The sequence below is a fragment of the Mobula birostris genome, chromosome 27 (assembly GCF_030028105.1).
Source record: "Mobula birostris isolate sMobBir1 chromosome 27, sMobBir1.hap1, whole genome shotgun sequence".
In the NCBI taxonomy this organism is placed as follows: domain Eukaryota; kingdom Metazoa; phylum Chordata; class Chondrichthyes; order Myliobatiformes; family Myliobatidae; genus Mobula; species Mobula birostris.
The window spans coordinates 31,803,408-31,830,022 of record NC_092396.1 but is presented as its reverse complement, the minus strand read 5'-3'; the positions used below and the strand labels follow the sequence as shown (position 1 = coordinate 31,830,022).

Below are 26,615 nucleotides of genomic sequence, written 5' to 3'. Positions count from 1 at the left end.
TTAATTTTATCAACCAACAAAAGTATTTCATTCTTAACATGTCTTTTCAAACCAGCCGAATAGGAAATAATCTGACCACGGGTATAAGCTTTAAAAGCATCCCAAACAGTTCCATTGGAAACTTCTTCCGTAGTATTAAGAAATCAATCTGTTCCTTTATAAACTTGACAAAGTCCGAGTCTTAAAGCAAAATAGGGTTAAATCACCATTGTCTATTAGTACAAGAAGTATCCATTAACTTGATATAAAATTTTATTGGAGCATGATCTGAAATGGCAATAATGTCGTAATTACAATCAACTAAAGATGGGATTAATCGAGAGTCAATAAAAAAAATAGTCAATTCGAGAATAAGAATGATGAACATGTGAAAAAAATGAGAATTCTTTATCGTTTGGGTGTAGAAATCTCCAAATTTCTGAAATCCCAGAATCAAACATAAAAGAGTTAATAAGAGTAGCCGACTTATTCAGTAAAGCTGGACTACCTATGGATCTGTCCAACATGGGATTCAAACATAAGTTAAAGTCACCGCCCATTATCAACATATACTCGTTTAAATTAGGAAAGGAAGTAAATAGGTGTTTAAAAAATTCAGGATAATCCACATTCGGAGCGTAAACATTAACCATAGCAACCTTTTTGTTAAAAAGTAACCCAATGATTAACAAAAATCTGCCAGTAGGATCTGAGATAATGTCTTGGTGAATAAATGTAATTGAGGGATCTATAAAAATTGAAACACCTTTAATTTTGGCTTGGGCGTTTGAGTGGTATTGTTTTTTCCAAAACTTAAAGAAACGTTGATTATCCTCTTTCCTTACATGAGTTTCTTGTGCAAAAATAATATGAGCATTCAGTTTTTGGAATACTTTGAAAATCTTTTTCCGTTTTATTGGATGGTTTAAACCATTTGTATTCCAAGAGACAAAATTAATAATGTGATCCATAATTTAAGATTAACCCTTTGGTAAGTAAAGGGAATACTCTCACCCCATCCTCCCGCCACCTCACTAGAAATAGGGTTCCCCTGGTCCTCACCTACCACCCCACCAGCCTCCGGGTCCAAGATATTATTCTCCGTAACTTCCGCCACCTCCAACGGGATCCCACCACTAAGCACATCTTTCCCTCTCCCCCTTTCTCTGCTTTCCACAGGGATCGCTCCCTACACAACTCCCTTGTCCATTCGTTCCCCCTATCCCTCCCCACTGATCTCCCTCCTGGCACTTATCCGTGTAAGCGGAACAAGTGCTACACATGCCCTTACACTTCCTCCCTTACCACCATTCAGGGCCCCAGACAGTCCTTCCAGGTGAGGCGACACTTCACCTGTGAGTCGACTGGGGTGATATACTGCGTCTGGTGCTCCCGATGTGGCCTTCTATATTATTGGCGAGACCCAACGCAGAATGGGAGACCGCTTTGCTGAACACCTACGCTCTGTCCGCCAGAAAAAGCAGGATCCCCCAGTGACCACACATTTTAATTCCACATCCCATTCCCATTCTGACATGTCTATCCACGGCCTCCTCTACTGTAAAGATGAAGCCACACTCAGGTTGGAGGAACAACACTTTATATTCCGTCTGGGTAGCCTCCAACCTGATAGCATGAACATCGACTTCTCTAACTTCCGCTAATGCCCCACCTCCCCCTCGTACCCCATCCCTAACTTAATTTTATACACACATTCTTTCTCTCACTCTCCTTTTTCTCCCTCTGTCCCTCTGACTATACCCCTTGCCCATTCTCTGGATTTCCCCCCGCCTTGTCTTTCACCCCGGACCTCCTGCCCCATAACCCTCTCATATCCCTTTTGCCTATCACCTGTCCAGCTCTTGGCTCCATCCCTCCCCCTCCTGTCTTCTCCTATCATTTCGGATCTCCCCTCCCCCTCCCACTTTCAAATCTCTTACTCACTCTTCCTTCAGTTAGTCCTGACGAAGGGTCTCGGCCTGAAACGTCGACTGCACCTCTTCCTAGAGATGCTGCCTGGCCTGCTGCGTTCACCAGCAACTTTGATGTGTGTTAATTGAATTTCCAGCATCTGCAGAATTCCTGTTGTATGTGAACTCATGAAATCGGAAGAGGAATAGATGAACAGAGAGGAACCGGAAATCTCAACACTGCGGACATCTTTGTCTAAATCAGCCCAATAGAAAAAATTTTAAAAGAAAGAGACCCACCAACCTCAAGAACCCCGAACTAAGCCAGAGAAGGCTGAAGAAAGTAATAATATTAACTCTAACCCCATTTCTGCAGGAGGCAACTCCAAAGATATATGTTATATAGATGACCCCGGGGAAACTGATATATATGAAAAATAAACACTACAGCAAAATAATCTACATAGTATAATTACTAAAATATATAAATAAAAAAGTTAGTATCAATACGTATGATTAGTTAATTATAAACAAGTAAAATATCGCTTCCAGAGAAGAAGAGGGTTAAACATGACAACATGGCGTCCCAAAAAGAACAAAGGAGATTGTGCAAAAAGAAAGACAAATCGCCATTTTAATTATACGGAAACCAAAAATAAAAAACATATAACTAAAAATGATCGTCAGATCAAATCGTTAGTAATAATAACGAAAAACAAAAAGTTCAAGAAAAAATTAAAAGAAAATGTTGTTATTCACAAGAAATAAGTATTCTATATAGGTTGTAAAATAGTAACTGTAGTAGTAAGCACAAAACAAAAATCTGGAGCTTATAAAAAACCTTCATCGTACGGTGGTAGAAGGTTTATTTTTTTAAAAAAAACACCAGAGAAAAAAGCTGCTGCTGAAAGCACCGGACATTAATTAAGTGTCCGTCTCAGATGGGTAGTTATCCAAAAAGCTTCGGGCGACGGTTATGGAATGGAAGACACGACGAGATCCATCAGAAAGAGAAAATCTGAGACGTGCAGGATACAAAAGCGCCGGTTTGAGATTTTTTTGATAACATTCCGACATTAGCGGTTTAAAAGTCAGTCGCTCCTTCATCACTCCGGGACTATAATCTTGAACTATCCTGAAGGAATGCTGGTGATACTTGATCATCCCTTGTCGACGAGCAGTCTGGAGAAGCTGTTCTTTAACATTAACATAATGAAAACGAAGAATAACTGGTCTCGGTTTGGATACAACCGATGTCGACTTCGTCCACGGTATACGATGAGCACGGTCAAGTAATGGAGGCTCGTTGGGAAAAACTGAACTGAACGTATCCTTTAAAAGTTGAGCAAAGAATATTACAGCGTCTCCAAACTCAACGTCCTCGGATAGACCAATTATGCGTAAGTTTTGTCTTCTCGATCGATGACTTTGGATTTAAGGTGTTGCGGTTGTTTAGTAGTCGAAGCTAAATTCTTCTCTAAGTTCTCAACTTTTGAATCCGTCTTCTAAGATTTAATATCCAGTTCAGAGATTTTACCTCCATGTTTTTGAGCTTCACAATCCAGGGATTTCAAAGATTCCGTGATTGATTTTAAATCTTCACTAAGGCGTTGACGATATTGTTCAAATTGAACAGATAAAATTTCAGATAATTTTTGCAGTTGTTCCTCGAACTTTTCCTCCAGACACTTCATCATAACCTCATAAGTTAGTTCCGTTTGTTTGGAATCACCTTTCTTTTTTCCTCCGTTCCCGTCAGAGTCTTTCCCATCTTTGGCTTTGGATCTTGTACTCATTTCTTTAAACTCCAGGGTTGCAATTTATGAAAAAATCAGTAAGATAGAATAAATCTTCTGGTGTGGATAAAATTAATTAGATTAAGGAGATCATAGGTTAAAAAAGATAACGGGAATGGAGCGAAGCCAGAGACGACCTCACTCCATGAGCGCCCCCTGCAGAATCCATTCTCTAATTCCTGAACTGCAATTTCAGTCCAACACCTCTTCTGTGCTCAGACTTGGTTTGGTAACCAAGGAGTTTGCAAAAGAGTGAGAGTAAGCAGAGATGGAAGTAGCTTGAGTGGAGCACTAACTCCATTTTGGGTCTGTGAGCCTCCCTTCAGAAGAGCTTTACGTTGAAAATTATAAAATAAAACAAAAATACTTAGCAGGTCAAGCAGCATCCATGGAGAGAGAGAGAGAGGGGCTGGGGATGAGAGAGAGAGTGAAAGAAACAGAAAGAGAGAGAGAGTGAGAAACAGACAGAGAGAGATCTGAAATAGAAAAAAACATAGACCCTGAAATATCCTTTGCTGTCCAGTTCTTTATAGTTTATTAAATATTCTGATCTACACTCTATAGGTCCAAAGCAGGACATGTCACAGTTACGTAAAGTTAAATCTATTTCCCGTATTTATTTATCTATTGATCTGGATTTGCAGTTATATTGATAGAGTATTTCAACCAAATTATGCTGTTATATTCAAACACAGCAGAGTTCACATCACTTTGAACAATTATTGTCTGAAGAGCAAAGCACAACAGTTGCTGGAAACATGAAATAAAGAGAGAGTTTGAGAAGGTCAACAGTGACTGTTCCAGGAAAGTGACTTACCATTTTTCTCACTGGCCTGTTGTTTGCTGGCAACCTCAACAAAAAAAGAATTGTCAGTAAGCTTCATCTACCTGACTGAAGGTACTAGTTTCAGAAAATTGACCTTTACATATAACTGGAACACTGACATGCAAGGAATAAGATACTGAACAAACACTAGTTGGAATATGCCTAGTTAAAATACAATGAACATCGCTGAGCCCTGCACTTTGGGACAATGTATTGACCTTGGAATGAGTCACAGGTTATTTACCGTTGTGACACCTGGATTTGATTGTGAGTAGTAAAAAAAATTGTTTGAAACTTGCAATTGCCTTCAGTTAAATTTGAACAGACCTAGAGATCTTTTATTCAACATTTTCATTTAATGTAATTTTTTTTCTCTCTCTGTCCATATTTACATTCCCTTCTTGCTTTTTAACTGTTTTTGATGGAGGTCGGGTTTGAGGACGTGATTGTTTTAAGTTGTTTAACTATACTTGATACCTAGTTAGCCCATTGCTTTGCTTTGCTTTTTAGATTAGTTGCATGGTGGGTTTTTTTGGGTTTTTTTTTCTTTTCCTTATTGATATGTATGAAAATTAGTATACTATTATATTACCTTGTTATTTTATATCTAAACTGCACTGTTTGTACTAACTTCCCTTTGTGAATTAATATCTCTTGTAAAGTTATATTGCAACAGTGTATTAGTGCCTATATGGTTTACCTTTTGTGTACTAATTCAATAAAAAGATTTAAAAAGAAAGAAACTTGCAATTGCTCAAATTGTGAAAAGAGAGTTTCTGTTTCCACGGATGCTACGTGACTTCATGGCTGCTTCTAACTGCTGCATCATGTCAACTGGTCTCTCCCTGTCAGATCTATGTTCTACTTATCTGTCTCTCACCTTCTCTGCTACGGAAAATGAACCTGTTTTCTTTCTCACCCAGTTCTGATGAAGAATATCCCACTTCTTGTTTTTCTTTTCTCAGATGCTGCCTAACTATTCTTTCAGCTTAAGTTGCTTTCTTTTGAATTCAGAATGTTAAGAGATGACTTGATTAGATACTCCAAGGTATTGAGGCAAAATTATAAGGTCGACAACACTGGACAATATCTGCTTTCTGGAAAATCTAGGACTGAGAACCAGTGCTTAAGGATCTTCCAGAAAATTGTTAAAGGAAGGTGATAGAGTTTTAGAACTCACTACCTCAAATGAACATTGACACCAACCAGTACTGGATTGATCGTAAGAATATGGCAAGTGATCATGAGCATACCTGCCAATTGATTGCACGGTGAGTCAGTTGGGCCTCCTGTGTGCAAAAGGCCCTGTCTTTCTGTGTGGGTTTTTGAGTGCTCCTGATTTCACCTCAGCAGGCCCGGTTTGTCACTCCTGCACTGTAAATTGCCCAGCATCAACCATGGCTACCATGACTCAGTAAAAACATTTAATCCTACTTTTCCTGCTGTCATTCTTGCACTGCGCATATGAGACAGATGCAAGGTCCACTGTAAATTCCCAACCTTAGATCAATAGATGTTTGGTAGCAATGACCACTACAGCCTAAAGGTCAAAGCCATGATCTCAGTGAACCCCAGATCAGGTTTGAGGGGTTAAGTAGGTTACTTCTGTTTTAATGTTCTACATGCAGTTAAGAAAAGATGCAGAAATAAGTTGTGGTAAGAGACTGAATCAAAAAGGTGGAAGAAGTCTTGTGTACAGCAACAGTACTCGTATGGAACGGTTAGGGTGAACGTTCTTTTTAGTTCTTTGTGTCCTATCTACCGGTTACACTTTTAATCCAATTTGTTAAGGCAGCACAGTTCTTCTGTTGCTTTATCAATCTCAAAACCTGCCTCTCTAAAAATACTTCTTGCAGCTCCAGTGGATGTGAGTGGAAGCCCGTTTGAACCATGGCTGATATAGATGCACTACCTGAACAGCTGCTGCTCAAAATCCTTTCCTACGTTCCTCCAAGGGAGCTGGTTTACATCTGTAGACTCGTCTGCCAGCAGTGGAAGGAGCTTGTGGATGGACTAAACCTGCAACCTCACAGTGACGGTTTGCCAAAGGGAAGTCAAGCTGTAACAGCAGAGGACTGGGATGCATTTTATTTTTGCACGTCTGCGAAAAAAAATCTAATCAAGAATGCATGTGGAGAAGGTTTGTGTCATCGCCTTTTGGATAATGATTAAAACAATCTTGATATCCCATTTAAATATTTTATAGTTTCAGTTGATCCTGGCTAATATAGCACAAATATTAAGAGGAACTCTTAGGAATCCAGGGTAAATCACTCAGTGTTTCAAATCTGCTCCTCTACTTGGGGTGGCACGGTAGTGTAGTGGTCGGCAGAACACTTTAAGATGCAGGTTCAATTCCTGCCGCTGCCTGTAAGGAGCTTATACGTTCTCCCCGTGACCGCGTGGGTTTCCTCCGAGTGTTGTGGTTTCCTCCCACATTCCATAGACATACCGATTGGTCATTGTAAATTGTCCCATGATTAGGATAGGACTAAATTGGGGGATTGCTGGGTGGTGTGGCCGGAAAAGCCTACTCTGTGCTGTATGCTGATAAATAAATAAACAAACAAACACACAAACAAACAAGTAGATAGATAGATAAATGAAAACCAATTAAACAGATCACAGCTGGTTTAAGCACATCTCCATCCTGAATTATCTTCTTACATTTCCTCAATTAATTATCCTTCTGAAACACAAAAGTCCATCTATGTCTTTATTCAAAGCTCCAATTGACCCAAGGAAAATATTACCCCTTTGTTCTATGTGAAAAATAATTTCTTGGTGTCCTTGATAAATGCCTTAGCTTTGAAGGTAAGAGTCCCCTCACCAGAGGAAATCTAAGTCAAAGTCAAAGTTGAGTTCATTGCCATATGCACAAGTACATGAATGCAAGAGGTGCAATGAAAACAATGCGATTGGAGCCCTATCACAGGCACAAAGCATCAGAAACACAACATTCACAAGAAAACATAAATGATACAATACAATAAACCCACTTAAACAAAAATTCCAAAGTTCATTGTAGTGCGAAGTGCTCATAGTCGTCCTATACTGAGGAAGTAATTGAGGTTTCCCGGTTTCAACACCATGAACCTCTTAGATCAATTTAACTTTCTCCATCAGATAACTTCTCAAAATCATATACACATCATCTTGTCAGATTCATCCTGGTAACAAGGTGTCCTTGGTAACAACACAATCCAATGTCCACAGCACAACACAATCCAGTGAAGAAAGCAAACGTAAACAAGAGGAATTCTGCAGATGCTGGAAATTCGAGCAACACACATCAAAGTTGCTGGTGAACGCAGCAGGCCAGGCAGCATCTCTAGGAAGAGGTACAGTCAACGTTTCAGGCCGAGACTCTTCGTCAGGATTAGCTGAAGGAAGAGTTAGTAAGAGGTTTGAAAGTGGGAGGGGGAGGGGGATATCCAAACTGATAGGAGAAGACAGGAGGGGGAGGGATGGAGCCAAGATCTGGACAGGTGATTGGCAAAGGGGATATGAGAGGATCATGGGACAGGAGGCCCTGGGAGAAGGAAAAGGGCGGGGGGTGGGCACCCAGAGGATGGGCAAGGGCTATAATCAGAGGGACAGAGGGAGAAAAAGGAGAGAGAGAGAGAAAGAATGTGTGTATAAAAATAAATAACGGATGGGGTACGGGGGGGGGGGGATTAGCGGAAGTTAGAGAAGTCAATGTTCATGCCATCAGGTTGGAGGCTACCCAGACTGATTATAAGGTGTTGTTCCTCCAACCTGAGTGTGGCTTCATCTTTACAGTAGAGGAGGCCGTGGATAGACATGTCAGAATGGGAATGGGATGTGGAATTAAAATGTGTGGCCACTGGGAGATCCTGCTTTCTCTGGCGGACAGAGCGTAGGTGTTCAGCAAAGCGGTCTCCCAGTCTGCGTCGGGTCTCGCCAATATATAGAAGATTGCATTGGGAGCACCGGACGCAGTATATCACCCCAGCTGACTCACAGGTGAAGTGTTGCCTCACCTGGAAGGACTGTCTGGGGCCCTGAATGGTGGTAAGGGAGGAAGTGTAAGGGCATGTGTAGCACTTGTTAAGCTTACAAGGATAAGTGCCAGGAGGGAGATCATTGGGGAGGGATGGGAGGGAACGAATGGACAAGGGAGTCGCGTAGGGAGCGATCCCTGTGGAAAGCTCTGGTGCTGCTGATTGTGGCCTTCTATATATTGGCGAGACCCGACGCAGACTGGGAGACCGTTTTGCTGAACACCTACGCCGCCAGAGAAAGCAGAATCTCCCAGTGGCCACACATTTTAATTCCACATCCCATTCCCATTCTGACATGTCTATCCACGGCCTCCTCTACTGTAAAGGTGAAGCCACACTCAGGTTGGAGGAACAACACCTTATATTCCGTCTGGGTAGCCTCCAACCTGATGGCATGAACATCGACTTCTCAAACTTCCACTAGTGCCCCACCTCCCCCCCCCCCACAGTACCCCATCCGTTATTTATTTTATACACACATTCTTTCTCTCACTCTCCTTTTTCTCCCTCTGTCCCTCTGACTATACCCCTTGCCCATCCTCTGGGTTCCCCCCCCCCACCTTTTCCTTCTCCCTGGGCCTCCTGTCCCATGAGCCTCTCATATCCCCTTTGCCAATCACCTGTCCAGGTCTTGGCTCTATCCCTCCCCCTCCTGTCTTCTCCTATCATTTTGGATCTCCCCCTCCCCCTCCCACTTTCAAATCTCTTATTAACTCTTCCTTCAGTTAGTCCTGACAAAGGGTCTCAGCCTGAAACGTCGACTGTACCTCTTCCTAGAGATGCTGCCTGGCCTGCTGTGTTCACCAGCAACTTTGATGTGTGTTGCAAGAAAGCAAACATTAACATTTCTATCAAATTCTTCATGACCTCAAGTGCCTTTCATCCATTGTGGTATTTATGATTTGTAATCACTATTGTGAAAGAAACAATCCAAATGCATCAATGTACTTGCCACAAGGAGTAATGAGGCACATAACCAACAATCTGTTTCAGTGATGGTGTTGCTCAGTTAAATATGAGGCAGAGCACTAGAGGGCTCCCCACCTCTCTTCTCTGAAATAAAGCCAAGATATCTTTTCCATCCACCTAAGAGAACAGACGGGGCTTCATCTTAATGTGTTATTTTTTTAAAAGCCAATTTGTTGCTGGAGAACTGCCTCACACAAGGATGTCTGTATTTGATTATGGGGCCAAATCTTCAAAGTGGGTCTTGAACCCATGACTTTGTGTTTTGGAGATAAGAACAGTATCCACTGAACTACGACAGTCCCGTCTTTGCAGGATCTGCCAACTATGGACATCACTTGCAGGGAGGTCTGTTGCTGAGGCAGACTGTGGACTATCTCCCATAGTGTCTTTTTGTCTTTGATCACAGAATGGCCACAGACAGAGGCAAAGGACTAGAACTGCCCTGGACACAATATTCAGCATCAGGCACTGGCTTCAGTAGGGAGGGTACATTCAAAAGATTAGAAGGGAATTGAAAATCAATGGAGAGATAGTAAAAGGAATTATACAATTATCTAGAAAAGGCAACTCATTATTAAGTTTAAAACAAATATATATTTAACTGTGAACAAATTATTGAAGTGATGTTTGGATTAACAAGTTGTCTTTTCCAACTTACACAGAGGAATTCAACTTCTGGGAGCTGATTGATAACGATGGGAATGGATGGAAAGTGGAAGATCTTCCTGGAGACAGTGGGAAGCCCTTCCCCGATCAAAATATCCAGAAATATTTTGTTACATCTTTTGAGTAAGGATCCCAGGAAAATACTGTGGAGGTCCCTCCTGTTGCATTTGAGTCATTGTAGCTCCTTTGGTTTGATTTGCTTTCACATGACTCTCCTCCTTGCAGTCTGCACATTTATAACAATTGATTCTACCTTGAGTCACTCAGTGACAGAACTGGGAGGAGTACAGAGGTTGTGACAACCACCATCTTCGCCCCTTCTTACTTTGAGGTTAGCCACAGTGGCCTTGGTGGACAAGTTCTACTTCCTCTAAGGAATCTCCATCACCTACTCAGATTTGGAGTTGACAATCATCATTCTCCTTCCTGCTAGGCTAATATCCCCTCACACATGGATTAGAATATGGCCCCATACATAGTTATCTCAAGAGGTTCCTCTATATTTGTTCTTTGTACATTCTTCTCACTGATCTATTGCCAGCCCATCTATGGTATCATGTGCTGGGATGGGAGCAGCCTACAGCTCCACTTTCCTGCTGCCAGACGGTGTACCAATTCCCTTTGGCATTGGCAGGACTGTTTCTGCCTCCTTGTCTACATTTACCCAACCTACTCTTTCCAGACTAAGAAAACTACTCAACCTTGATTGAAACTCCTGGACTACACTTGTATAAAGCGAATAGACACTCATTGAGTTGAATGGCCAAATTCAGTGCTGCATCAAATCTCAGCTATTTTGTCAGAAAACAATGAAAATCCACTTGGGTCAGTGGAAGCCCCACAGACCACTGGTGGAACTGACAGACTGACTCGTGCTCCTCCCCCTTATCCTTTCATTCTGGCTTCTGGTCCAGTCTCTATTTCTGGTCCTGAACGTCTCAGGCCCTTCATAGGGCTTGACCTATTGAGTTCCTCCAACATCTTGTGTATGTTGCTCCATTCCAGGGTCTCAGGATCTTGGACTATATATGCTTTCTTTTCAAGTGAATATGCTTCCCATTCTGATATGTCCATCCATGGCCTCAACAAGACAGGTTACCGTGGAGGAACATCACCTTTTATTCCATTTGGGTAGTCTCCAACCTGATGGCGTGAACATCGATTTCTCAAACTTCTGGTAATGCCCCTTCCCCTACCTTCACCATTTTCCATCCCCTTTTCCCTCTCTCACCTTAACTCTTGGCCCACCCATTGCCTCCCTCTGGTGCTCCTCCCCTCTTCTTTCTTCCATGGCCTTCTGTCTCTTTCACCAATCAACTTCCCAGCTCTTTACTTCATCCCTCCCCCTCCAAGTTTCAACTGGTGATTACCTATCATCTGGTGATTCTCTCTCCCCTCCCCTCATCTTTCAAATCTACTCCTCAGCTTTTTTCCCTCCAGTCGTGCCAAAGGGTTTCAGTCCGAAATGTTGACTGTACTCTTTTCCATAGATTTTGCCTGGCCTGCTGAGTTCCTCCAGCATTTTGTGTATGATGCTTCTTTGCTCACTATTTTGAATGTTACTCGCTATTTTTGAATGCATGCTTGCTGTTTTGAATGTCTTGCACCTTGGCCCTGGTGGAATGCCATCTCATTCAGCTGTATCTATGTATGATTTGGATGATAATTAAACTTGATTTGATTTGATTTGATTCCAGCTTCTGCAGAACCTCTTGTGTCAAGGTTATGATGGGGTTTTGATCAATTAGTAGAGGAGAATATGGTTCTACAGGAGGTAGAGACAGGAACCAGAGCAAATAAATTTAAGGTTCTGGGCAAGAGAATCAGAGCGGAATGAATCTATTGTTTCTGTATGGACAGGAGCAGTGCTTGTAAAGAGATTGGAAGCACATTCATTCATACCTTTTTAAAGCAAATTGGAGAAGTTTGTGAAGAAAAAGCATTTGCAGGGCAAAGGACAATGATGCAAGGACTAGAACTGATTAGAATCTTCTAACAAGCCATCACAGGCACAATGGGAGTCCCTTAATAGCCAGCAGATTGCAGAAATATCCAGAGGTTAATCCAGCTGGACCCATGTCTGTGTTTTCTGGTTTATGCTCAGTGAGCTGACAAAATCTGGGCAGAACAATATGTTCAAATGGGTCATACATCTGTACAGAACAATTTCATTAACAATTGTGCCAGAGCCTTATTAACAGTTGTACCTGTACACTGCTGCCTAATTAGCCTAATCATCCTAATTAATAATAATGCTAGACATCCTATTAGTCGCTGTACGTAGACCAGCCATCATTAAAGCAGTCGGATGTAGCAGTCCTCCCAATAATTGAATTCAATTATTGCATATTTATATTTGTTAGATGGTGTCGAAAAACTCAGCTGGTCAACCTGGTCTCAGAAGGATTAGACGCTGAGAAACTGGACAGTCTTCAACCCGCCATCACTGTGAAGGACTGGTAAGTTGAGGAGCAGCCCTTGGTTCAATCAGAAAAACGGACAATACAAAGAATAACATCTGTCTCCCCGTGCGCATTATCAAACAGATTGAGCAAGTACTTTGCAGTAATTCTGATCTGAGCAGACAAGAGCATTGAAGGCTTGGCGGTGTGTGGAGAGGCTGAAGGGGGGAGAGGTGGATGAATTTTCTTCATTGTATGTGCGCATCACATTTCACATTTTCTAAATAAGAAAATTCCCGCAGGAGTGAAAAAAATTTGACGCGGTCTTGCCTACATTCCTTTACCTAGATAATCTGCCTTCTCCTCAAGAGATCTGCATTTCCATAGCTGATTAAACTAATGATTCCTTCCAGCCTGTCTTACTGACTAGGAGCTCAGGGTCTGTGGGCTCTGGTGAGGAGAGACTGGGAGTGGATTTCTGTGCTGTCCCGTGCCCCCCTTTGCCTCTTCCTCCTCCTCTCCCTTGTCCTCTCCTTCCACTCTAACTCCTGCCCCTTCTTCACCTTCCCCTTGGACAATCCACCCAGCACTCCTGTCCTGACTGGTTAATTCACTAATTTCCAGCTTCTGTTTGACCTCAGGAAGTCCCAGCTGATCTCATCACATGTTCAGCCAGATATCTCTAACGCTTTATTCTGCACCTTGTTATTGTTTTACCTTGTACTCCCCCAAGGTACAGTTGTAATGAATTGATCTGTAAAACAGTATGCAAGACAAGTTGTTCACTATACCTCAAAATGTAATACTGTAAAACAATTTACCAATTTACCCGATTGTTTCCTCAGCATGAACCGTAGATTCAAATGGATTGGAGTGTGTTATCTATATGGGGAGATTGACAAACTTGTTTCCTCTGGAATGTCATAGAGTGAGGGGTGTCCCAGTCTGATGGTTCACAGCTCCGACCCATGCGCACTTGCTCTCTTGGGACATGAAGTGGTGGACAACCTGCCCCTCCCATTCTGACAGAAGTTCTGTTAGGGTGAGCCCACTACCGGCAGCAACAAGTTTCTGTAGTTCTGCCCTGAAAGGCTTTTCAGGATATCGGGAGCTCTTAAAAGCCATTCAAATTAAATAAAAAATAGGCATCCGTTAGTCTCGTGAGACCATGGATTTGTGCCTTGGAAGGTTTCCAGGGTGCAGGACTGGGCAAGGTTGTATGGAAGACCGGAAGTTGTCCGTGCTGCAAGTCTCCCCTCTCAACGCCACCAATGTTGCTGATACAGCTTGGCACCAGTGTCGTTGCAGAGCAATGTGTGGTTAAGTGCCTTGCTCAAGGACACAACACGCTGCCTCAGCTGAGGCTCGAACTAGTGAACTTCAGATCACTAGACCGATGCCTTAACCACTTGGCCACACGCCAACACACAAAAATAAAACGTAACAATGATAAAAACTTAAAAGCTGTATTTAAAACATTATAAAATATTATCAAGTGTTTGAATGCAAGATCTGAAACTAACAAGCTCCTGGATCGGCTATGACTGTTTTCGTTGTTGTGGTTTCACTTTCATGAACTTGATTTCAGAATATTAATTTCTTACTTTTTATTGTTTACACGCTTTGTTTTATTTTGCACTATGGGTATTTGACAGCCTCTTTCAATGTGTTCAATTGGGTTTCTTTGTTTTGTGGTTGCCTGAAAGGAGACAAATCTCAAGGTTGTATATAGTATACATACTTTGCTAATAAATATTCTTGAACTTCGAACAATGAAATAAAATAAGACAAGCACTTTCAGACATTGACTGCTTTCCACAGAATTCATATCCACAGAGCTCACAGCCCATTCAGGTGGGTGTTTCTGTCAGTACTCTAGCATTTGGACCACATCAGCAGTAACCCTGTCAGCACCTGGCCCCTATCACCAACAACTCATTCCTGTCCCTAACCTGTTGCTCCTTTGCCCTTGGGTCTAGTGCTGTTGAGTCACTCAGATGAGTGGCTGCTTGACCCTCAGTAAAGTTCAGACTTCAGTCTTGCAAAGTCAAAGTCAAGTTTATTGTCATATACACACATGTATGGAGAGGTGTAATGAAAGTCTTATGTGCAGTAACATCACAATCTTATCACTCCAGGTATACAACATGCACCAGAAAAACATAAATTATACCAAATTATACAAGAAATAACTAAATTCAAACAAAAAACTCCATTGTTATATAAAGTGGTTAAAGCATTCCTTACTTGGAAGCAGAATTTCCTAATGCCACATGTATCTGAGAGCGGGAAATTCCCATTGGGAATTTTATTGTGGCATCTTCCCCTTCCTTTCCAGTCCTGAAGAATGGTCTCGGCCAGAAACGTTGACTGTTCATTTTCATAGATTCTGCCTGACCTGCCGATTTTCTCCAGCATTTTGTGTGTGCTGTTCTGGATTTTCAGCATCTGCAGAATTTCTTGTGTTTAATTCTCGTTGGTTCCTACGTTTGTACTTTCCCAGGCTGGCGTGACGGTGCAGGAGGTAGTGCTACCCCGTCCAATCCTGAGCTCCTCTGTGAGGAGTTTGCAGTTCCTCCCTGTGACTGCATGAGTTTCCTCCGGGTGCTCTGGTTTCCTCCCACATTCCAGAGAGGTACAGCTTGGTAAATTTTCCCGAGTCTGCAGTTAAGTAGTAGAATATGGGGAAATTAATGCGAATGTGGAGAGGATAAAGTGGGCTGTCGTAGGTTTGATGCTGGGCGTTAAATGGACAGTTGACTTGGACTCAGGTTTCCATGCTGTACCTCTCTCTCTCTCTCTCTCTCTGAGATTATTTATTTATTGGGAGAGCGTGGAATGAGCTGTTACAGCCCTTTGATCCCTCGATTGAATCCTATTTACAATTTATAATGAACAATTAACGTACAAGTACGTCTTTGGACCGTGGGAGGAAAGCGGAGCTCCCAGAGGAAACCCACTTGGTCACGGGGAGCAGGTACAAACTCCTTACAGGCAGCGGTGGGAATTGAAACTGGGTTACTGGTACTGTAGAGCATTGCGCTAACCACTACACTACCATGCACCCCTTGTCACTTGATACATTGAATGTGATTCTTAATGTCTATGTAACGCCCTGAAAGATACCTTCCGTGATTTGCCCTTTATCTATAGGTATGCAGGGAGACACGACTCGGGCTTTTTCTATGAACTCCATGTCGAACTTCTGTCTGAAGACATGAGCGTGATCCAGGAGTACAAGTCTGACCAGATTGAAGTGCCGCAGTGGAGTGATGCAGAATGGAAGGAGGTACATTTGGAACAGCACTGAAAACCAGCAGCACCAGATTTGCTGTTGAACAGAGGTAGACCTGTGGAGTTGTGAAGCTCTGCTTAAAATGGGAGGGAAGTTAAAACAGAGGAATTCTTGCCGTGCAAGTGCTGACTTTAATATCCAGGATGTGGCAGAATGTAGCCATTCCCATCTAATGACATGCTTTGCTTTGTTTGCAGATATCAAACACTTTCACTGACTATGGGCCTGGTGTCCGCTATGTGAAGTTTACACATGGAGGAAAAGACTTGCAGTTTTGGGGAGGATGGTACGGAGCCAGAGTCACCAACAGCACTGTCATTGTGGAGCAATAACCGGCCTCCAAACTGTTCGGCTGTTGCTTTTGCAACCAACTTTGCAACATTTTTATGTTAACCGGCATGATCTGAGTTTCCTAGCAGATCCCAGTGCAGTTTATGTCACTGGACATAGATGGATGCAGGGCGTGGATGAGAGGGGAGAGCCAGCATTTTATTGATGCTTTTAATCCCAAAGGAAATTGATACCCACTTGTTCAAAGCAAGGTCACACAGATGACTTAATTTGCAGAATGAAGACAATGCCCCCTGCCTCCCTTCCTCCACAACAAATAAAATCATATTGTCCTATGCCAAGCCAAAGGGAAAATAAATATAGTGACTTACTTAATCTTAACCTGATCAAAGATCACACATTCGTGTGCAATATACAGCATGGTCTTGCTACTTTGCTGTTCAGAATACTGAACGTAATGGCGAACCAGGAAGAGATGATCATTCTGCAGCTATAAGCATGAACCATTCCATATTTTTCACACACTGTTATGTCCACGGGTGCCTTTTCAATTTAGCAGGATACTGAATGTCTGGGATACCCCCTTGGTATCAGTCAGAGTTTACCAGTAAAACAATGCTTCCAAAGTCCATCAAATTAATTTGGTTTGAGGTTAAGATTCTACTGGCTTTAAGGCTCACATTTAACAAATAATCCTTAATACACTGAATATTTTTATTATTGCTTATTTTTTTTGTATTTCAAGCAATAAGCACCAAAAAGGAAAATCACTCCCCACCAAAGCCCTATTTGGAAAATGGCTTTTATTTTTATCACTTCCAGTGACAACAAACACAAAGATGCCAAGCTCATATTTTAATTTAGTTTGATTTATGAGTGCCACACTTGACTTTTAATATGTGTATATGGAGCATATATCTGCTTTTTTTCACCACTGTCACACCAGTTCAGTGGTGAACAATTCCATGGGTAAAAGCATATGCAAGAATGGGGAAAGAAGCAAAAGATATTTGTAGTTATGTGAAAGGAAGTGAAGATATGGTTCAAGAAATAATTATTATTGGTAAGTACTACCTATTTCAAATGGGCTAAGCTTTACAGGGAAAAAATAAGTTAATGTGCTTCTTATGATTTTTTTTTGTAAGGAATCAAAAAAATCTGATTTTGCAAAATAGAATTAACCAAGATAAAGGCCATAACATGCAAATCCTAATTACATATATAACATTTAAAGCTTTCATCTGTAAAGATTACTGATTATTTAGCTTCGCACTCCACACAGATCATTTCCTAGGACTATTCTTCACCCTATCAAATTGCAATATGAGAAATATCACTTAATTGTGCTACTGCTCTGAAATGTGCTATTTCAACTATTCCCAATCTATGATAATTACATAAATGACAGGGCAGGGTGCAATATATCCAAGATTGATCACAGAAAACTGTTTAAAACTAGATTGTGAAGATGATACTGTAGTGGTAGCTAATAGTGTTATTATTATGCCACTCAGTTAGCCACTCCCATATGGGAGGAGTTCACATACTGTACAAGCAGTGTCAATAAAGTTCAGTTGAAGATCCTGCATGCTGGCCTCCTGGTGTGCTCTGAACTAACCCTCATTATTGAAAACAACGTGGTACTTATCAGAAGTGATTGACTGTTGATGAATTGTTGCTACAGACCAAGTGAGACCCCCAACAAGAAGGAATTTAGAAGTAGACTGTATTGTTCACATATATCTATGAAAAATATCCAGAGATTTTTCAACCTAGACTGCCTATGCTAGTTGCTAATTGTAGGCACTGCTGAGAACTGCCCACGTTGGTAGGCAACACCTTCAAGCTGCACCCAAAAGTGGATACATCGTAATTATCTGTGGGCTACTAGCCTGGGGAAGTGCACAGACAGCAGAGAAGTCAAACTCTCAGGGACAGAAAAGTAGACTTCTGTAGTCCCAGTAAATAAAATAATAAATAAATAAACAAACAAACAGAAAAATGGAGCAAATTAGATTAGATTCAACTTTATTGTCATTGTGCCGAGTACAGATACAAAGCCAATGAAATGCAGTTGGCATCTGACCAGAAATGCAAAGAATAGTGTTATTTACAAAATAACTGTGAATAAAAAGTAAGTGCTACAGCACACAAATATAAAAGTACTGAGACAGTACAATATGGGTACAATACTACTTAGCGCTGTGATGTGAGGTTCAGCAGGGTCACAGCCTCAGGGAAGAATCTCTTCCTGTGTCTGCTGGTGTGGGAGCGGAGGCTCCTGTAGCGCCTACCGGCTGGGAGGAAAATAAAATGTACACGGTTAGGGTGAGATGCATCCTTAATAATGCTTTTCACTCTGCTCAGGCAGTGTTTATGGTAGATGTTCTCAATGGTGGGCAATTGGGTGCCGATAATCCGCTGGGCAGTTTTCACCACACGCTGGAGAGCTTTGCAGTCCGATATGGGACAATTGCCATACCACACTGAGATGCATTTGTTGAGTATGCTCTTAATGGTACAGCTGTTGCGCCCTTTTGATCAGGATGGAGGAGTTCAGGGACCAGGTGAGATCCTCGGAAATGTGGACACCAAGGAATTTGAAGCTTGATACACGCTCCACTACAGCTCTGTTGATTTAGATGGGGACGTGAGTATGGCTCCTAGCATGCCTGAAGCCCACAATGATCTCCTTGGTCTCCTGGGTGTTAAGGACCAGGTTGCTGTCAGCACACCACGTGGTCAGGTGCTGGGCCACATCCCTGTAGGCCGTCTCATCATTCCCTCTGATCAGACCAACCACCGTGGTGTGGTCTGCGAACTTGATTATGGAGTTAGAACCGTGTACAGGAATGCAGTCATAGGTGAAAAGGGAGTGCAGAAGAGGGCTCAGCACACAGCCTTGAGGCATGTCTGTGTTCAGGCTGAGAGTGGAGGAGGAGAAGTTGTTTAACTTAACTGATTGGGGTCTGTTAGTCAGAAAGACCAAGGTCCAATTGTAGATGGATGAGCTGATACCAAGCTGGCAAAGTTTGACGATCAGCTTGGAGGGGATCACGGTATTGAATGACAAACTAAAGTCAATACCTGCAGTACCTACATCTACTTACCTAATAAAGCCCCTGAGACATTTGATTTCTTTGAGAGATGGCTCAAATGCTTTGAGAGATTTAGGATTGCAAGCAATCTCACTCGGGCTTTAGAAGAGCATCAAGTAAGCACACTGATATACTGCATGGGTGACAAAGCAGAGGAGATCATGGGTGGATTAGGAATGATAGGGGCCCGGAAAAAGGAGTACAAAACAGTGCTGGACAAATTCAAAGAATATTTCACAGGTAAGCGAAATGTGATATTTGAGGGCACAAAGTTCAATTCCAGAAAACAGGAGCCAGATGAAAGTGTAAATGACTTCATCAGACATTGTACGCCCTTTCAGACAACTGTGCATATGGAAATCTGAGAGGTGAGCTCATTAGAGACAGGATTGTTGTCAGACTACTAGACTCCAAAATGTCAGAGAGACTTCATTTGCAGGCAGATCTCGAACTAGAGAAAGCTATTACTATGGTCAGGCAGAGTGAGAATGTTCATTAGCAACAGGCAGAACTCAGGCACAAAAATGATGCTGAGGTAAAGCAAGAGGCTGAACAAAAAGTAGGGTGCAAACAAGGTGCAGTCAGAAAGAGGTAACAGTAGAGCTCAGCTTAAACAAAACAGACAAGCAAAACAGAGAGCAGGTAAAATGTCCATCTGCAGGAGATGTGTCAAGTGTCCATTCCACATTAAAGAAATGAAATGCCACCAATGCATTAGAATTGGCCATTATAAAAGCCAGAGTCACTCAAAAACAGTTCTTCAGGAAGTCAAAGAAGACCATGATTCAGACAAAGAGAGAGTTTTCTTTGGAGCTTTAGATTTAAATAGACAAGGCTGGTGTACTACGATTCTGTTGCAAAATGAGACCGTGATGTTCAAAATAGACACTGGGGCAGATGTCACAGCCACCCACGAATGTCTGTTCACAAAACTGGTGAAGGAAACAGGCATTACGCTAAACCCCACAAAGGAAGTGCTCATGGGGCCAGGGAAACATACAATAAGCTCAGTGTGAAATGAATATTCACTACTTCCATCCGTAAAAATAAGGAACAGTTAAAAGAGGATATCTATGCTGTTCAGAAACTCTTCTCATCACTGCTGGGAGGACGTGTCATCAAGAAGCTGAACCTCTTGCAAGGTTGGATTCACTCAACAATGTTCCGTGGGAGAAGAAATACCCGGAATTGTTCACAGTCCTGGGAGTTCTGAAAGAAGAGTATCTTATCCAACTGAGGCCAGGAATGATGCCCTACTCTGTAAACACAGTGAGGCATATACCAGTTCTATTGATGAACAAAGTCAAAGCTGAACTTGAGAGAATGGAGACGCTTGACATCTTAACTACAGTGAATAGACCTACTGACTGGTGTGTGAGCATTGTTCCCGTTCCCAAACCAGTGGCACAGTGTGAGGATATGTGTTGATCTAATAAAACTGAATAATGCAGGGAGGCGTGAGAAGTTTATTCTGCCCTCTGCTGAGCAGACAATTGGTATGCTGGGTGGAGAAAAGATCTTTACCAAACTAGTTGCACACCCAGGGTTCCAGCAAATTCATTTAGCTCCTGACTCACAGAAGCTCACAGCCTAATCACATCAAATTTGACTCCCTTTTAGCATCTCATCAGCCTCTGAACTCTTTCAGATGAGGAGGAACCAAGTATTGGAGGGACTGAAAGGAGTAGTCTGCCACATGGATGATATACTCATCTTTGGAGGCTCAAGTAAGGAATGTGACAAAAGAGTGATAGTTGCCTAGCAGAAACTGAAATGGGCTGGAACAAAAAGGAATGCGAATTTGCAAAGTTGGAAGTGAACTTCTTGCGTCACCAACTGTCCCCAGAGGGAATTAAACCAGATTCAGACAAACTGGCAGGAGTTTGGCGCATGAAACAATCTATGAATGTATCGGAGATCTGTGGTTTCCTTGGCATGGTAAACTAGCTGGGAAAGTTCATTCCAGATTTGGCAGAGAAAACAAAGCCACTATGTGACCTCCTCTCTCAAAGAAACATTTGGACCTTGGATGTGCCACAGGAGAAGTCGTTCTCATCACTTAAAGCATAGCTTATCTCTCCATCAACATTGGCGTTCTTTGATCCAAACAAAGCAACCGAAGTCTCAGCAGATGCCTCTTCAATTAGCTTGGGGAAGTGCTCATGCAAACTGTAGTGGTGTATGGAAACCACTGATATATTCATCAAGAGCACTGACTCCTACTGAACAGCATCATGCCCAAATCAAAAATAAGATGCTGGCTCTCATGTGGGTTTGTGAACATGACAGCTGCTACCTGATAGGCACTAAATTCCTTGAAACAGACCACAAGCCACTGTCAGCTTCCTCAGCTCAAAACACTTGGATGACTTACCTCCACGTCTGCAATGATTCAGAATGAGGCTTCTGCGATACTGTTCTGACTTTGATCATGTCGCAGGCAGATCTTTCACAACACCGGACAGTCTATTGAGGGTGCCATGCAAAAGTGAGTGATGGAAGCTGACTCCACCTTCATGGAAGATACTAACGTCTACTTAGCTCAGGTAGTAAAATCTTTCCTGCATCACAGAGTAAACTAGATGAAATTCGCACTGGAAAAAGGACCAAATCTGCAGGAAGGTCATGCGATATTGTAAGCGTGGATGGCCAGCCGTTTCAAAACTCAGACCCTACTGGCTTAAGAGAAACAGACTCAACATTCTGGATGATTTGCTGCTAAAGGGTTCCAGTCTCATCACTCCTACTTCTATTCACACTGAAATCATCAGGCAAATCCATCAAGGACATCAAGGGATCAAAAAATGTCACCTAAGAACAAAGCAATCTATATAGTGGCCTGATCTGAGCACAGAGGTGGGAGATTATGTAAAGCAACATGAAGCATGCAGAAAACTGCCCAAAATTCATGCTGAGTCTCTCTGTCCCGCAGAACTCCCAGACTTTGCATGGCAAATTGCAGGCAACAGACTCTTTTGAGCTGAAAAGAGACAAATATCTTCTCACAGTGAATTACAACTCAATGAATGTTGAGGGGTCTAAATTGTCCTCTACATCCTCAACAGCACCTGAAAGCTGTGTTCACTCACCATGGATACCAGAGACATTTGCGTCAGACAATGGTCCACAGCTCAGCTGTTCAGAAATCAAAGTCTTTGCGAGGGACTATGAGTTCAAACAGCAGACATGCAGTCTACAATACCCACAGGTAAATGGAGGAGTGGAAAGTGCAGTGCAAACTGTTATGAGTCCTCCTACTAAAGGCAAAAGTCCTCTACAAAGCACTACTAACTTGCTGCTCCACACTCCTTGTCAATGGTTACTGTCCAACAGAGCTGTTGATGGGCCAGAGACTGAGAACAAGCCTACCCATTCTTCCTTCCCTTCGCCAACTTCACTTAACGGATTTGGACAAAGTGAGAAATTTTGAGACAGCACAGTGTGAGAAAACGAAGAGCATGGATGATCTCAGACACAGACCAAAATCTTTGTTACCGCTCAGGAGTGCTGAAGCTGTTTGGGTTTCAGATCAACAGAGCTGAGGAACAATAATCCGGCAGCATGGACCACAATCGTTTGTGAGCAGAATAGCACAAGGTGAAATCAGGCAGCACAGGTGTGCGTTTGTGCATATTCAAAGTCCACAAAAGGTAGAGAAAGAAATAAAGTGGTCTGATCCTTATGACGAGGACCACTTACCTGAAGTGGATGCACCTGTTCAAGAATCCCCATCCGCTCTAACACTTCCAGGAACCCATACCAGATTGGGTCATTTATCTGTCCCACCACAGAGATATACTCCATAGTCTAATGGCTTAGAGCAAGTGACTGAAGAGGCAAAATGATTCTCTCACTTTGTTGGAGTTTTCAGGTAGTCTACCCTGACCTTCATTAGATTTAGTGTTGTTTTTGAAAAGAGTTCTAATGTTGAAGACATTTCACAAAATGAGAGTGTCCTAAACAAAAAGGAATTGGTGAAAAAAGGAGGAAAACAGAGAGAGAGTGTGTTAAAAAGGAGAAAAGCAGTTACAAGGTTGGCAGTTCTTTTTTATGTTTATGTAAGGAGCATAAGTTATGTGCTATGGGTAAAGTGAAATAAATCCATCATTTCAGTGACTAAAGTTTCAATGCAATTCTATAAACAAGAAATGCATACTGTACCTAGTTTTTCACAGCACCTTGTATTCTGCCTGGGCATTCTCCAAATCAGAAGCATAAACGCTGAATTCTCAAAGTTCTGGTTACTGCTCTTCCCACCTCATCCCTTGCACCCCCCATTCTTCTTTTCCCTCTCTTCCTAATCCAATTTACCCACATCACTTTATCTGTGTCCCCTCTTCCACCCTTTTCATCTGCACAGCACCTACACTAACCCTTCCACTTATTCCTCTCCTCACCTCCTCTCCTTATTCCAGGATTCACTGTCTTTCCCATCAGATTCCATCATCTTCAGCCCTTTGTCACTTCCACCTATCACCTCTCAGCATCTGACTTTATTCCTACTCTCTCTCCTCCTTCATCTGTACCCACCAATCACCTACCAGCTTTTGTTCCACCCCTTATCCCAACCTTTTTACACTGGCTATCTCCCATCCTTTTTTCCAGTCCTGATGAATAATCCTGGATGACCATTCTTGACCCAAGTTGTCAACTGGTCATTTCTCCCTTTGGATGCTGCCCAACCACCTTGCTGACAATCAACACGGGTGCAGCTCAGAGATGTTCACTTTGACCACTGCTCTACCCTCTCTCTACTCATGTTTGTGTGGCTAGGCACAAGTCAAACACTATATATAAATTCACTGTTGTTAGCAGAATCTTAGATAGTGATGAGGAGGCATACAGGAGTGAGATAGATTGGCTGATTGAGTGGTGTCACAATTATAATCTTGCATTCAAAGTCAGTAAGACCTAGTAATTGATTGTAGACTTCAGGAAGGTGAGGTCAGGAGAGCTTCATTCACACTCGTCCTCATTGAGGGGTCAGCAGTAGAAAGAGTGAGCAGCTTCAACTTCTGAGGAATCAACATCTCTGAAGATCTTTCCTGGGCCCAACACTGTGATGCAATTATGAAAAGGGCATGCTAATGGCTATACTTCATTCGGAATTTGAGGAAATTTGCTGTCACTAAAGACTGCAGCAAATTTTTACAGATGTACCCGCGGAGAGCTTCGGAACTGGTCGCATCACTGCCTGACAAGGAAAAGCCGCTCCACAGGATTGTAAAAAGCTGTAGAAAGTGTTAGACTCAACCAGCTCCATCGTGGGCACTAACCTCTGCACCATCAAAGACATATTCATAATGTGATGCTTCAGTGTAATGCTTCAGTGTCATGGCATCCATCGTTAATGGATCCTCAGCATCCAGGACATGCCCTATTCTCCGGGAGGAGGTACGGAAGTCTGAACACACATTCAATATTTTGGTTTCTTCCCTTCAGATTACTGCAGTGTCCATGAATCATCAAAACTACCTCATTATTTTGTTTTCTTTTGGCACTATTTATTTAATGTTTATATATTCTTATGAACCTGGGAGACTTCCAGTAGCGCTAATGGAGTGAAGTCGCGTTCTTGACTCTCTGAGTTTTTCTTCTTATCATCAGCTATATTTTAATTAACCATTAAGGCATCGACTTTTATAATAATTTGAAACAAATTGGGCTCTTTGATAATCGGATGCGTTTAAGGTCTGCTATGTCTAAGAATGGAAAAAACGGGAAGGACGGCAAACCTCCGGGTAGACCGAAAGGTACCGATTTTCCTCCGACTGAACCACCGGTGACTTTGAAAGCTATATCGGATCTAATTCAAAGGGAAATTTCAACCTCTATTACGGAGCTGATTCGTGAGGAAATTTCAATTAGTTTCCAGAAAATTGCCGATTCAATCGAGAAGATACAAATATCTATTACAGAACATCAGTATCTGATATCTGATATTCCAAAATCCACGCAACAAAGTGAGCTCAAGATGGAGAAAATCGAAGAAACAATTAATGTAATGAAGAAGAAACTCGACTTTCTGACCTTTAAAAACTCTGACTTAGAATCCAGAATGCGACGGCAGAATCTTCGAATGATTGGGGTGCGTGAAGCTGTTGAATCTGATAACCCTATGAAGTATTTTTCTCAACTTTTAAAAGATGCATTTCCTACTGTATTTCCTGATCAACCACCGTTATTGGATCGTGTTCACAGAGTTCCATCATACTCGCTTAGGTCAGATAAACCTCGACATGTCATTTTACGTTTTCATTACTTTCAAGACAAGGAGAAACTGTTTCGTTTCGTTCGATCTAAAGGTTATATTGATTTTCTGGATCTTAAGTTCCGATTCGTGGAGGATTTCAGTAAACCAATCCGGGATCAACGGGTTCGTTACAGATCTGTGATGTCGGAACTCTACAAGATGGATTTAAAACCAGCGCTGCTTTACCCTGCACGTCTAAGGATTCGTACGTTGGATGGAGCCCTCCGTTTTTTTGAATCTCCATCGGATGCCCAGAGTTATCTGGATCAATTTTCACCTTCAACATCTTAATCGTAATTTTTAACTATCTCCGTTGAGCGGAGGTTGTGAATTTGTCAGTCTTAATTTTTTTTTTGTCCTATATGGGCAGAAAAGTTTACTTTTGATTATTTAATATGGTTGCTAAACTTTCCTTTTAATTGCGTCATATTTTTCCCAGGGGATTCTGGGTGGTTATTCCCTCACCGTCATTTTACGTATTTCCTTTGTGGCCTTAAATTTTGTAGTTTTTTAAAATCAACTTTGTTTTGTAGGTTTTCATAACTAGTTTATGTTAATAATCTCATTTTTTGTTGTTTTGTTTACTTATAGGGTCTGGGGTTTGATGCGGTTTTTTTTATATTTTCTGGCTTTTACTCTGTTATGTGTTTGTTTTAATTGAGTTACTTTTTTTTATTCTCTTACTGTTTTATAATTAGCTGATCTTTTTTTATATTTACACTTTTTTTATGGAGCGTATACCGGAAGTCATGGGGGTAGTTTTAGTGCTTGCTTCTTTCGGGCTGGTCTGCGTTAGATTTAGCTTTAGCCTTGGGATCATGGGGTGGGGGGGAGGGGCTTCACGTTTTAGTTTCTTTCTTCTTGGACTATGTACATTATTGAATTATTGGTTGCGTTCTTCTTCCCGGTATCTCTTGTATGTTCTGTTCCCTTTCCGGGTTCGTGGGTCGAGCCTATCGTCAATCCTCCTTGATGCGGGTTGACTTTAAGGTTTATGGAGTCTATTATTAATTTTGTCTCCTGGAATACTAATTGTCTTAATCATCCTAATAAAAGGAAAAAAGTTTTTAAAGTGTTCCGGAGACTTAAAGCACAAATTTTATTT

The 26,615-nt window shown here is 41.9% G+C and overlaps 1 protein-coding gene across 2 annotated transcripts in view; it reads left to right on the top strand.

Annotated features, from left to right (window-relative positions):
* The window catches only part of LOC140188607 (F-box only protein 2-like), a 29,268-nt gene extending 11,490 nt beyond the window's left edge, over positions 1–17,778 (top strand). Inside the window, exons 2-6 of one of the 2 annotated variants that reach the window (XM_072245038.1) lie at positions 6,368–6,651; positions 10,168–10,294; positions 12,535–12,630; positions 15,727–15,862; positions 16,066–17,778. In XM_072245038.1, coding sequence (XP_072101139.1) covers positions 6,402–6,651; positions 10,168–10,294; positions 12,535–12,630; positions 15,727–15,862; positions 16,066–16,200 — 744 coding nt within the window. In that variant the 5' untranslated portion in view covers positions 6,368–6,401 and the 3' untranslated portion in view covers positions 16,201–17,778. Of the gene's footprint in view, positions 1–6,367; positions 6,652–10,167; positions 10,295–12,534; positions 12,631–15,726; positions 15,918–16,065 lie in introns of both variants that reach the window. The other variant, XM_072245040.1, reaches the window with a different exon arrangement.
* The last annotated feature ends 8,837 nt before the right edge of the window (positions 17,779–26,615 follow it).